At 34.6% G+C, this 13,364-nt stretch overlaps 1 protein-coding gene across 1 annotated transcript in view; it reads left to right on the top strand.

The window, feature by feature from the left end:
* Positions 1-251: 251 nt before the first annotated feature.
* The window catches only part of LOC149545614 (protein STRUBBELIG-RECEPTOR FAMILY 8-like), a 67,958-nt gene continuing 54,845 nt past the window's right edge, over positions 252-13,364 (top strand). Inside the window, exon 1 of the mRNA XM_089793811.1 lies at positions 252-311. Within this exon, the coding sequence (XP_089649937.1) occupies positions 252-311 (60 nt within the window). The remainder of the gene's footprint in view (positions 312-13,364) is intronic.

Here is a 13,364-nt window from a genome sequence, read left to right as displayed (position 1 = left end):
GAGGAGTGTCGAAGAATTGCTAGAAGAGACTCAATAACAATAGAATTTGGTAGAAGAGACAAAGGAGGAGTTTCTTGACTTATATACACAGAAGGTAGAAAATTCAAATGGAAGGGAACTAACTTGCATGGCTTGAAGTGTCGAAGGAGCACGAGTGTGGAGTGAACTCTTTGTTCCCAATACACCCAATCAATAGATACAGGCAGATAATCAAACAACTTCACATGAGGAAGATCTTTTCTCACTAGGTAATGCAGTTGTTTGAAGTAGGGCGGTTGTCTGAAGCAGCATGGTTGTGCAAAACAACACAGGTACTCAAAATAGTATGGGTACATAACACAAGTACCATAGAATCAGAAGAAAATAGCAATGGCAAGACCAAAGGAAAAATTGTCAAAGTTCAATAGTGATGGGATGACAGATCTGATCATACACTACAAGACATGAACAATATGGAAGGCAAATGGTGCAATGGACTAGGATGACTGGGTTCAACAGTTCTCGACAACCCTACGAGGTGTAGCAATTGATAGCAGAGCTCTGACTACTATAGGATGAATAATTAAATTGTGGCAAAAATATATAGTATGAAGCAGGAAAAGAATGAAATGATCTGTGTGTATGCAAGAAGGCTGAAAGAGTTGGTGGGAAAGATGGAGACTCCACTAGTGGACGGATTAAAGAAACAATGGTTTGTCAAAGGGCTACAACCGACACTAAAGAAAAAGATGAAAATTGTACCTCCAGCATATTCCTACTATAGAAGATTTTTGGGCCAATGCATAGGATGACTTTCATGAAGCTAGCTTTCTCAAGGTTGTTAGTGGGCATGATGAGGGCAGTTAGATGGAGAGGCCTTGATATTTCGGATCAACTGGAAGATGATGAAAATGTACTAAGAGGAGATTATGATACAGTGGATGGAATAGTTGAGTCTAGTGGATTGGGACAATCATCAAGATCCTTCCTTAGGGCAGTTACAAGGACAGTTGATCTACACACTGGGTTGTGGTACAACGGAATGTTAAAGAAATTACAAAGTTAGAAGGTATGCCTTACTTATGAGAAGATGAAACCAGAGGAAGGTCCAACAAAGTTAGTCAGACAAAAAGGTGTGGGCAGTAGCCAACAACAAAGAGTAGTTAGGAGTAGGGAAAAAGCTTTGAGGTTGAGAAAAGGAAAGAACATTAGGAACCTCTAGCAAAGAGATGGAATGCAACATCATTAAGGGAGAGCATAACTGAGGCTAGAGGCCAAGAGGATAATACAAGTGGACAAGGGGTCATGGTAGAGTTGAACTTTTATTCGGAATCAAGTGGTTATAGCAACAGTACAGAATAATCTCCTCTCTTGTGATAGTCACTAGTAAAGAAGAGGACAAGCCAATTGATATTGAAGAAATAAGCCAGGCACTCAAGGCTGTTGGTGATGTTTTGCTAGTCGAACTAAATCCATATTTGGGGAGATGCACTACACCACTATGGTTAAGGAAAATTCTTATGACAAGAGGTGAGGTGGTGAATTCTCGAACAGTTGAAGATATCCAAGGGTTAGTGGAAAAGGGTGATAGCGAGAAACAAAAACAAATTGCAAAAAGGGTGGCAGAGGTAATCGGGGGTGATGATGAGGGTTACTAAAAAGTTTAGATTGCTATACCAATGGATAGTAAGGCATTGGATGAGATTGTAGCTCAGGAGTATGAGATAGTTGAGCATAACTTAGGAAGAATCACAAATGACATGGAATGTAAGGAGATCTAGGAAGGCATGGATTCAATTAGAGAAAGGTTGAGACAAAAAAATGAGAGGATTGTGAAGTTGGGGGCCAAAAAACAAGTATTGGAGAGATTGCTAGCCTATCGAAAAGTTGTATTAGGCAACCCTTTCACAAGATAGTAGGAGCAACACAAAAGAGATATCAACTCAGTTGCACGAAGTCAAGGATTGGATCCATGATACAATTCAAGATGGGCAAAATTTCTTGCCTTACTTTGTCTCGAGATTCAGGTCATTTGTGGCTATTAGAGATAAATTCAAAATATTTGAGGTGAGTGGAAGGATTTTTTTTCTAGTCAAGGACTTAGCCATTCCCAAGCTACAAGCATTTATCGAAGTACCAGAGAGATATTTGGAGAAAACCAAGTTGGTAGATGAAGGAGGAATGAGTACGGTGGAGTCTTGGTTTGTTGCCTTGACCATTAGATTGAGGATATTTGAAGGAATACAAAATGAGATTGCACAACTCAGCCCAAGCATTGACACTTCCATTTCAACTATGATGAGTGATGTCGGGGCTGCATTTGATTTTGAGGATATCAAAAAGGGGAACGCCAATGAGATAGAATTTGAATCAAGATTGGATGAGTTGGGGAAAGTTGCCATCAAGAAGAAGCATTTGGGCACCCTTGCCTCCCTCAATGCCTTTGTTGGATATGTGAGAGAGTATGAGAAGGATATGCATCTGATTCTGATTGGCTACCATTTTTTGTTGTAACTTTTACTTTTTTTTCATTGGTCCATTGATGAGGTGTCATCTTCTCATTGGCTGATGGGGTGACAACCTTAATTAGAGTTTTTGGAATTTGATATGGATCGTTGATTTTGCCTCTTAATCTCTACTATTGGTTGTAATTTTGGCCTCTATATAAGGCTATTTGCTCTCATTTATAGGGGTTGAAGAATTTTTTTGGTAAGATAATACCAAAATTGCTTCTCTTTATCATTGTTGTGACTTACATGGTGATTAAGAACATTTGGTGTTATTGCATGGTTTCTACTTCCAATAGTTAGAGTTAATGTCCATTGAAGTTGTTAAAGTAGATTTTATTTCAAGAGAGTTGTTAACAGTAAGAGGAAATGGATAGTTGCATGGTGATATTACTGGATGTTTGATAGGGATCTATAAACTAGGCCACTAGCATCCTAGTGGCTTGTTAGGAAGCCTTGTGTGGTAATCTAGTTCTTTTCTCTCGAATCATTGCATCTATGGAGGTAGAGTCACTAGTAATTTTTCATCAGATTTGATCCCTGTCCATTTGCTAATCTTTCCATTCATAGGAGTAGGAGTAGAAAAGAAAATGGTTTAGTAGTTAGAGTTTTGAAGAAGAAAGTTTCATTGGCAGACACACCCTCCATCATCATCAACATCATCTGGTGCTCATATACTTTACCAAGCTAGACATCATCACCATCACATCAAAAGTCCAAGTTATCCTTGAATGAACAACATAAGGCTGCCTATGTGATTAACCAACAAATCACATTGATATAATTGAGTTAGTATCCACAGGTGTAAAGAACATTGGAGTTATTCTCATGTCTCAATGAGTATTTACTTTTCAAAAGAGTGTCTAATATTCCATTTCAAGTATTCAATCGCTAAATGTTATGCAGTGGTACAAAACTAACATCAAAAAAATGTAGCAGGGATATTATTCTGTCCATCTCTAATAGCGCAAAAGGTTTCCCTCACTTCCCATTTGTAATCATTAGCATCAAGAGCCATTTGAGTAACCTGTACCTATTTAGCCTATTCAACATGTTTACCGTGTGTGCTCATCTCAAAGATTAGCTCCTCATCAACTGTATAATTGTCCTCAATACCAACTTGGTCTGAAGATCCTACCTATTTAGGTAAGACGTGTCTAAAATGATATGGCTCCCTATTCATGCCTATCTAACATTTATGAATGTTTTATCTAGCCTGCAATTCCAAATGTTTACCCACAAGTTGGCAAGTCTTGTAGCTCTAATACCACTGTAAGAGTCCAAGTCAGCAAATAATGACATGAATTAGTCCAACTCAAAACAATATGGTAAGTGGTGATTATGGCTCTAACCAACAAATAAATTCTTTGCAATATGACAGTGGCAACAATGTAATAATGTGGGCTTTCAGAAATAAAGTTCAGAATTTACAAAATACTCTAAAATACATTCAACCATATATTTGATTTTTCCCTCGTGTTTCTCATTCCATCAAAACTTGTGATTACAAATCTTTATAAATAACACACACTCATACCCAATATCTGAACAGTAGTCCTGGCATTTAAAATAAACAAAATGCAAACTGAAATAGATAATGGAACTTGATATGGCCGTGAGTGGTTAGATTGTTTACTCATCCATTGTTCGAGTCAGTTGGCTTTTACGGTGTTTGCCGGTGGCGATTAGATAGCTGAAATAAAGTCTTGGACCCAATACTTCAGCAAACATGACCCTTAACTACCTGCGGTTGAGTTCACCAATGTTCCTCAAGGTTATTACTGGTGTCATTCATATTCGCAACTCCCAGTTTGTCACCTGAATCATATCAGATCTTCCATGATCATAACCAAACACTCTTGTAGCTACCTACGGTGAAGGGAAATGGACACCAAATACCACTGAGCCCATGTTATTAGCTGGTACAACCATGCCCAATACCCAAACCGCCAGTAAACTTCCTGCTATACTGTTATCTGAAATGACTTCTATCTACACCTTGCAGATGGATTCTATGGCCCCTAGTTAGTATCTGAAAAACTCGTCCTTGTGTATGATAGTTTAGAGAAACTTACTCTGGGGTGTAGATCCAACAATAACAATGTATTACCGAGTAAACTCCACGCTAGAAAGAATGAAGTCTCCAATGAGCAGCTGGGGCTATGACCAACTCCTCTTACTGTCTCGAGGGGTTTCCTCCTCAAGAGCAACTAGTCGCATTTAAGCAACCTTTATCAATTTCAACAATATTTTAGTTCATAGTGACAATCCAAAGAAAGCCCATTGCCTTTATGACCTCGATATGAGGTAGAGCACACATAACTAGGCAATGTGGGATAAGGAAAATTATTTTTGTCTTAGTCACTTAAGTTACTTTTGTTATAAGATGACTTTAAGTCATAAAGTAACTTTATAAATACGCTAAAATAAAGTGACTTAACTATAGAAAAGCTCAACTTTAGTATTTCCCTGATTGAAACCAAATAAATTCCTGTGACTAGCTGACATCATCTAGATTTATGCCGTTAGCCTATCCAGATGGAAAGATAGACCGACAGGTAGCCAAAAAGGCCTAGCGTGGAGAAGTGGACATTACAATGCACTATCAAGAAAACTAAATAATATTTTTTCCTTAGCTTCATTGTTGATGTCAAAGATTTCGATATGATAAAAAAATAATTATCAAAGTTGGTAATAGAGTTGTAGCTTGATAACTTTCTCTTAAATATTACGGCTTATAATAAAACTGTCTAAAGTCTCATTACTAATCCAAGTTTCGTATATGATCCTCTTGCTTGATCTTTCCATAAGAATGACAGTTATATCCAACAGTCATTGTTAGTATGTATTCTGAAAATTGAAGAATACCCAACATGTTTATAATTATTTCAATTCTATAATAGTGTAGGGGGTTATTAAAAACTTTTGCCACTAGATCCCCCTTTCTGCAATAAACCAATTCTCTCCCTACATTGTGCACCTGGTCCATAGTTAGTAACAATGTACTTTTATATGCTCCCTTCAAGCAATGAAAATAAATCTTCAGACAGTTTTATTGAGCTCTAGTAAGTGTACCATAATCTGATAGCTTCTTTCAGCTAAATGTATAGAAAATCCAAAATTCTTCTGAGAAAAGATGCCTCTCCAGATGCTTCTGAGGATGTTTTCTTTACATCTTCGATTGATGAAAATGAAACTACAGGGAGTGTAAACAGCACAAAGAAGCTCAACGTTCAAACATTTCTTATTAAATAGGGTGGATGAGAACTCAGACGATCTCTGATACACACATCCTGTCATAAATCTGTTAAGCATGCTAATCATCTTTTACATAAATTGATTTTGGCACCAGACTTCTATTCCCACCAACTGATCTCTGTGATTTATTGAAGTCCATAAGATCTATCAATCAAATCCAGATAGGTTAGCTGAATGCACATTGATTTTTTCTGCTGTCAAGTCTTTGAAACAAAGGCAAGCTTGAATGCTTGAGTAAGATAGTGGGTGAGTTTAAAATACAAAAGAATGGAATGCAGAATTGAGTACCTTCAGATTTAGAGGATTGGATTTTAGAAAAAAATGCAAGCATGAAGGTGGAGCAAGGGAATATTAAAATGCATCCCAGTCAATTCATGTCAAAGAAGAAGAAGCTAATATAGAGTTGGCTGCTAATGGAAAACCACCTTCAACCCCGCCCCGACAGCTATATGCACAAGGCAATGGTCAACATCCTCATTGTTGAGAATAAGGTATCATTTGATTCTATTTTACCCCAGGACCTACCCTGTTTCTCAAATTTATTCAGTGTTTGAGATGAGTCAAATGATTTTCAGTCTGTAGCCTCCCAATTAGTTCCTTGGAATCGGGTGCCTAGAAGAGATAACTTTCAAATGCCCTCTAGAAGGTCTTCAGAAAACCAGAATTCCACGGTAGTTTTGCTAAAAACACCAAAATTGACTATATTCTGTTTGCTGCTCTTTAAGGAATTAATCCCTTGCCGTAAATAGCTTTAATAAAACAGATTGTTGACAAAAGATTCCTAAATTTGTACTTAGGAATTGATCTTGCAATGCTGCTACTTGTGGTGTCCAAGCAGCCTGTGAATATTGATGCTATGAATACATTCTTAAAGATTTACATACTGTAATAAATTCACCTTAGTAACTTAGTTGTAAGTTTTAACATTAAAATATTTATTTGTTGGGGATTAGTTTTCCATGGGAAGTTTAGGTAGTTTGGGAAAGTAAGTTATTGGGATGCACTGCTTTATAAGCATTTGCACAAGTCATTGTAAAACTAGTTACTAAACCCTTATTAACATTATTGATGTTATATTTATTTGGAAACTCTAGGTGACCACGGTTCAATAAATTTCAGTACAATATGGAATCAGAGCACTAGGAAGAAGATTTGGAAGCACTCCTAAGAGAGTGATGTGTGAGGAGCATTATTTTGGAACAGGCATAAATATTGGAATTTCTATGTGTATTAAAACTTCTATATCCATGAAATAAATTGAATACTTTGCCATTTTGGTTGTGGATATTCTTGAAGCAATTTTGTGAAAAGCATGGTGCCCGAGGTGGTTGTTGATTTTGTGCTGCAAGTTGATGGTTCTAGTGCACCAACCTTCCTCGAAACACCTTCAGTTTTAACACAAGCTCAAATGCATTGAGGTTTACTAACATTTTTCATAATACTCTAATCACTTCAATCACCAAACAAAAAATATACTCTCCATCCCTGAAACAGTTCTTGACAAGTTATTTCTAGCTTTCTAAAAAGGACTACCAAACATTATTCCATGCCAAAAAGAAGATAGCGAATAACAGAAACCATTTTCAGCACGTAACATGCATGCTTGATTAATAATCTCTAAGGGACTGCTGAAGTATTTATCAATTACTACAGAATTCAAAACATTTCCCTTTTTTAATGCAAAATGTCTCAAAAAAAGGACAAACAAATTAATGAATCGGTTTCAAATATAACCACCAAGAATTATATACTAATGCTGTCGGAACACCTGCAGCTGCCAAGAATCAAATTCTGAAGCTATCAGAGTCTAAAGACACCTGCAACTACCATACACCAAGAACACTGACTTTCAATAAATTACCACACAGCTTCAATAAGTCACAGCGTCCAGCAGCAACAAGTATGATCATGATTTCCTTGTAGATTGGTACCCAACTTCTTATCTATTCACCAATACCTTTATTGTCTTCACCTTTGACATTGATGGCAAATATTCAACAATCTCCTCTATTATCATTGATGGCAAATCATCTGAAACCAAAACTGTTCTGATATAATGTTGCTACCCTTGATTTTCTACTTTTTCCTATGACATCAATTACTGATACCCATTTGCATGTCTTAAATGGGGCTAAAAGCTCCCCCCGAGTCAAAATAGCAATAAAAAAATGGAGTGAAATTACTCCCAACTCCTCCCTCCATATCATCAAGAATTTACAAATTGTTAGTAGCCCTCCTTGCATCAGCATTATGTTTACCATCTGTACTGATTTGACAACAATTTGGATTGAAAACAAAATTGTGTCCTTGATCACACATTTGACTCACTTAAGACATTACGTTATAGATCTCTACATATAAAACATTCTCAACTTTAGTCTCACCAGCATCCAAAATAAGTGTACCTTTGACTTTTGCAGATGCATTATCACCAAATTTTACTGTATCTCCATTAGTCCTTTTTGAGAGTGTAAAAGTAGTTATAGTCTCTAGTACCATTTTTCTTTTTCATATTTGTGCATGAAGGGCTGTTTGCACAATCAAGAATTCCACTGAATCTTCTTTCTTTTTCCTCCAAACCTTAGCAACCTACTTTGTTCTGTTCTCTTTTTCAACCTTCATGTTCTGCTTAGAATTTTTTTTTAACAAAACTCGCAGTCACCAAAGCTATTACATTTATAACATATAACTTTGTAGTTCCTCCAAGAATTTCCTACTCATAGGAAAGAAATCATTTTCTCATTCACACTCTACAGTTGATTATTTTGTGTCCAAAATAATTGCAAGAGAAACAATAGCCATAAAAGAAATAATTATTAGACCTCTTCATAAGGTGCCTATCTTGAGATAGGATACCTTTTGAAGCGAACGGCTTAAACACCACACACTAAGGCTTGATTCTTAGTGCAAAAGTGTTAAATAGTCAAATTTTGACTTACTTTTTCAGGTTAATTTCTTCCTTAGTGTGTGATGTTTAAGGCTGGCCCTTTTGAAGGCATCATTTCTGATTTTGGCTGGTGATTTTTTTGTGCTATCACTGTTGGTCTTTTGTTGTTCTTCTTTTGTAGATTTAGAGCTTTGATCTTCTTCAGGAGTAGATGATCTTTGTGCGCCAATGACCTTGTCCAAGGATACAAATTTTTATTTATTTATTTTCCCATGGTTCGATTTTATTAAAGATTTATCTATCTTTCTAAGCAAAACAATGCCTCAAGTCTTCCACAATTTTCTTCCTTGAGTTTAAGGTGATTTATAATTTCTTCTTGTGTTTCTTTTCCTTCAAATCAACTATTAGTTTTTGTGCTTCTTCAAGAGCTTGAGATGTCTTTTTTCGTCTCATTCCCTTCTTTTAGCATCAACTTTATGTTATTTTTCTTTCTTAATCTCTTGGTTTTGTTTAGGGCACTTATCAGCTCCTTGCCAAATTCCACTTCTCCTCCATGAATATGATATTATGGGTGCAATTTGGATTCACTTCCAATCGTGTAAGCTCTTTCTCTAGAAGGAGCTCCTCATTGATATCTGGGGGGTTGTCAATTAACATTCTTAAACTTTTAAACACATGTAACCACATAAAATAGAGATGGAAAAGAGAGAAAACATCAAGACAAAAAATACTAAACTTCTCGTGGGAAACCCTTTCGGGTAACAGGCCATGGTGGATAAATAGCTTTCATTAAACAAATGGGCACCAACCTAGATAACATAAGCGAGCAACAATTCATATAGAGTGCCAACTTTGTTCAACTGAAATACCAACTTCACTTTTCACACAAACCCAAATGCACCAGAATTTATTAACATTTTTTTTATAATACTGTAATCACTTCAATCACCGTACAAAAATTTGTATCCCATCCCCTAGAACAGTTCTTGGCAACGTATCTTCATCATGGTGAAGAAGGTTCAAACACTATTATGTGCCAAATATAAGAGAGCAAACAACATAAAACATTTTCAACACTTGGTATGCACGTTTGATTCAATTATCTTAAAGAAATTGTGAATAAATCAGTTTCAAATTGAGAGGAAAAATAAACATAGTAACACGGGGATGTTGCGCCCCCCCCCCCCCACCCTCCCCTTTTCGCCCTACGCATTGGGGACTTGGACGTACCGGGAACTTGGGGACTCTATTCCCTTGTCCCCAGTGGTACCACTAGATTCCACTACCTCCACTGAGCATGGGAGGATGTCCCAAAAGTCCCTATTCCCTTGTCCCTAGCAGTGCCACTAGATTCCATCACCTCCGCTAAAGATGGGGAGATGTTCTAGTGTTAATAATTTATGTTCAATGTTTGATGTTCCAATTCAATGCAATGTTCAAGTATATTCTCGTTTACATCTTTATATCTTTTATTGGAATAAATTTTTTCATAACTAGGATTGTAAGCACCATATGTATAATATATACAACCCCTTTTGTCCCCCAGCCATCCCTTTGCCATCCCCAAATTAAGGCCCCTCTGCCCCCTTATCTCGAAAACTTGTTCCTTCATCCCCCCATCCCCCAGGGTGGTGTAACTATGAAAATAAATGAAACAAAGTAAATCAAAGAGCCCACAACCCAAATAAGTTCAACCCTTGTGTCTCAAAATGTGCCTCCTAAACAAGGTGATCTCCAAAAAATGGTAACCTTCACCAACTTTCACTTGAAATAAGGACTAGTCACCCACTCTGATACCATGAAGGGAAAAATAAACAAAACAAGGAAATAACAAAATCCAAAAGAGCTAGTTGATGAAGAAAATGTTACCATGAGAAAACCATAAACTAGAAGATTGCACCAAAAAAACCATCAACAGACACAAAAAAATTGAAAGGAGAAAAACAAATAAAAGCACAATGTAACATAATTAATGATGCACAGAGAGAGAGAGAGAGAGAGAGAGAGAGAGAGAGAGAGAGAGAGAGAGAGAGAGAGAAGCTCAGTTACAATATCCATTCTCTTATAGAGAGATGAGGAGAGGAATTGCATTAGTAACTCTCAAGTCTATGAATGCCACCATTCATGATAGGTGTGTACAAAGTGTCAACATCCTCTTAAGGAGGATAATTTAATTTCCTTATTAAAGGAATTACAAAATATGATGTGTCCTCACAATTACATGAGGAAAAACAAGTTGTAGGGATCCTTGGAATATCCCTTTGTATAATACATCCAAGGAATGTAGTGCCTACCCCTAGTTCGCATTTTGTTATCATTGCCTAACCCTTTTAGGCCAATTTTATGTTTGATGATTATTTAGTAATTTCAGTTATTGATGATGTTTAAGTTAGATGGATTATAATATGTGCTTCTTATGGATACTTACCCCATACTGCATGTGTATGGTGTGCGCAATTTTTTTCTTTATGCATGGCATTTTTGATGTGGTCAAGGAAGGGAGTCATAGTCACCTGCTAGTCGGAATCTACACGATGCACCACTTCCTGCCATTGCTTGTTTAGCTTAGAATATTGTGTTTGTATATGCATGGATTTCATGCAGGTTGTAGGTACTGGGTATCAACTTCCCTGAATTGCCAGGATGAGCATACCCTATCGCATTATCTCAATAGTAAGAGAGGGGAGATAAATTCTCAAGTCCAAATAATTAAACCTTTAAGCCATTGTCCTAATTAAAAATTAGGACAAGTATCTAATTCAATACCCTCTGAATGCATCGAATGATGTCAATTCATGATTATAACCCTTTAGTTTGATTTTGTATGTGTTTTCCTATGATGGGTTTTCGTATGTTGTTTTATGAGTCTTTGGTGAATTTTCTATTAATTAAGTCTAATTAAAAGATTAAATTAATGGTTTAATTTAATGAAAAATTAATATGAAATTTAATGTTTAATTATATTTAATTAATTGAGAAATTAATTAAATAAAAAGAATTAAATTTGAAGATAAAGTTATAAAATAAATTTAAAACGTGATAATATTTATTTAATTTAATAATAATATATTTAGAGTTCAATTTTAAATAAATGCTAAATATTATTGTTATTTAAGTTAACTAAATATTTTGTCAATTAAGTTTTTAAAATAAATTAAAAAGTGAAAAGATATTAATTATTAAAAAGTTGTAAGATCGCATGATATGTGCATTAGATTAAATAAATAAAATTAATTAAAGAGATTAAACAAGTAAATTTAATAAAGACTTTTTAATTTCATAAAGTGCACATGGGATTAAAACTAATAAAAATTAAAAATAGAAGTCAAGTGAAAAATTTAATAAAGTTATTTAATAATTCATTTAGCATGCATTAAAAGATAAAGCAAAGATTAATAACAGTTAATTTTTAGTTTGAGTCTTGTGACCAAGGAGTCCTCTCGGGCGAATGCACAATTAGTGCTCCGGTTTGAGGAGAAAACTCCTTATCACAACTTTGGGGTTCATTTTTGAAAAAAAAAGGAAGAATTTTGGAGACAGGAATTTTGGGGAGAACTTTTGTAAGCAAATTTGAGAAGGAGAATTCTAAGAAAGATTTTCAGAAGAAAGTTATTGAAGAGGAGCGAGTTCTCTTACAATTTTTGGGGATTGCGTATTAGCAATAGGTTCAGGTAGGGTCTAGTATTTTGACCCCTAAATGATTTAAGAAATTTAATATGTTCTGTTTACTTCGTGATTGTAAAAGCTTGTCTTCTCAAATGTGTGAATTCTTCATTTTGGATCATTTGCTATTCGATTTCATCTGTAAATTCAGATTGGAAAAGTATTTAGAAAACCTCGTTCGTAGGTAAAAAGTGAATTTGGATTAAATCGGATTTTGGGTCTAAATTAAAATGGAATTGAGAAATTTAGATTTGAAAATGAAAATCCTAGATTGAAAATTCGATTGATTCTACTTATTTTTCCTACCAAACTAAATTTAAATTATATATATATATATATATATATATATATATATATATATATATATATATATATATATATTATTAAAAACTTAACAATGTTGGAGAGGGTTTGTTTGTAACATAATCTATATATATAAATTATTATAATTATTGAGAATTTGATTTACTTAAATTTTATAATTGATAAAATTTCATAAAAATGAAATTTAATTAAATTGAATTAAATTATCCTTATATTACATTTTTCATGTGGGATGGTTTTGTTTTCTCAAAATAAAATTTAATAATAATAATAATATATAATTTAGGGGGGGGGGGGAGGGAATTACCCCGTGCACCACCCCTGCCGCAGCTCTGCATAGTTCCTGCATCGCAGGTACTGTGGCCATTTGTTAAGCTGGCGGGCTTATTAAAAACACGTTTTTTTTATATGATTTTGATTAGTATTTAAATTAATATTATTTATAAAAGATTTTAATGATATTATAAGTTATTATTAAATAATATTATTAATAAGATTATTAATAATTCTTAATTATTATTTAAATAATAAGTATTAAAAAAGTTTTATTATTGTTTATTAATTTAAATAATAATGTATTTAAAATAAGTTTATTTTGATTAATAAAATTATTAGTAATTATATTAATCATTCATAATTGATAATTCTAGAGTGGGTAATATAAGAACTTAGTTTGATTATCATTAATTAATTTAATTAAACATCAGTTTAATTAAAATTAATCATTGATGAATATAGTTAAATGA

Source organism: Cupressus sempervirens, chromosome 7 (assembly GCF_028749045.1).
Source record: "Cupressus sempervirens isolate cs-2001-9-10 chromosome 7, ASM2874904v1, whole genome shotgun sequence".
NCBI lineage: Eukaryota > Viridiplantae > Streptophyta > Pinopsida > Cupressales > Cupressaceae > Cupressus > Cupressus sempervirens.
Note: the sequence above shows the minus strand (reverse complement) of the source record. Positions and strands in the feature narration are given on the sequence as shown.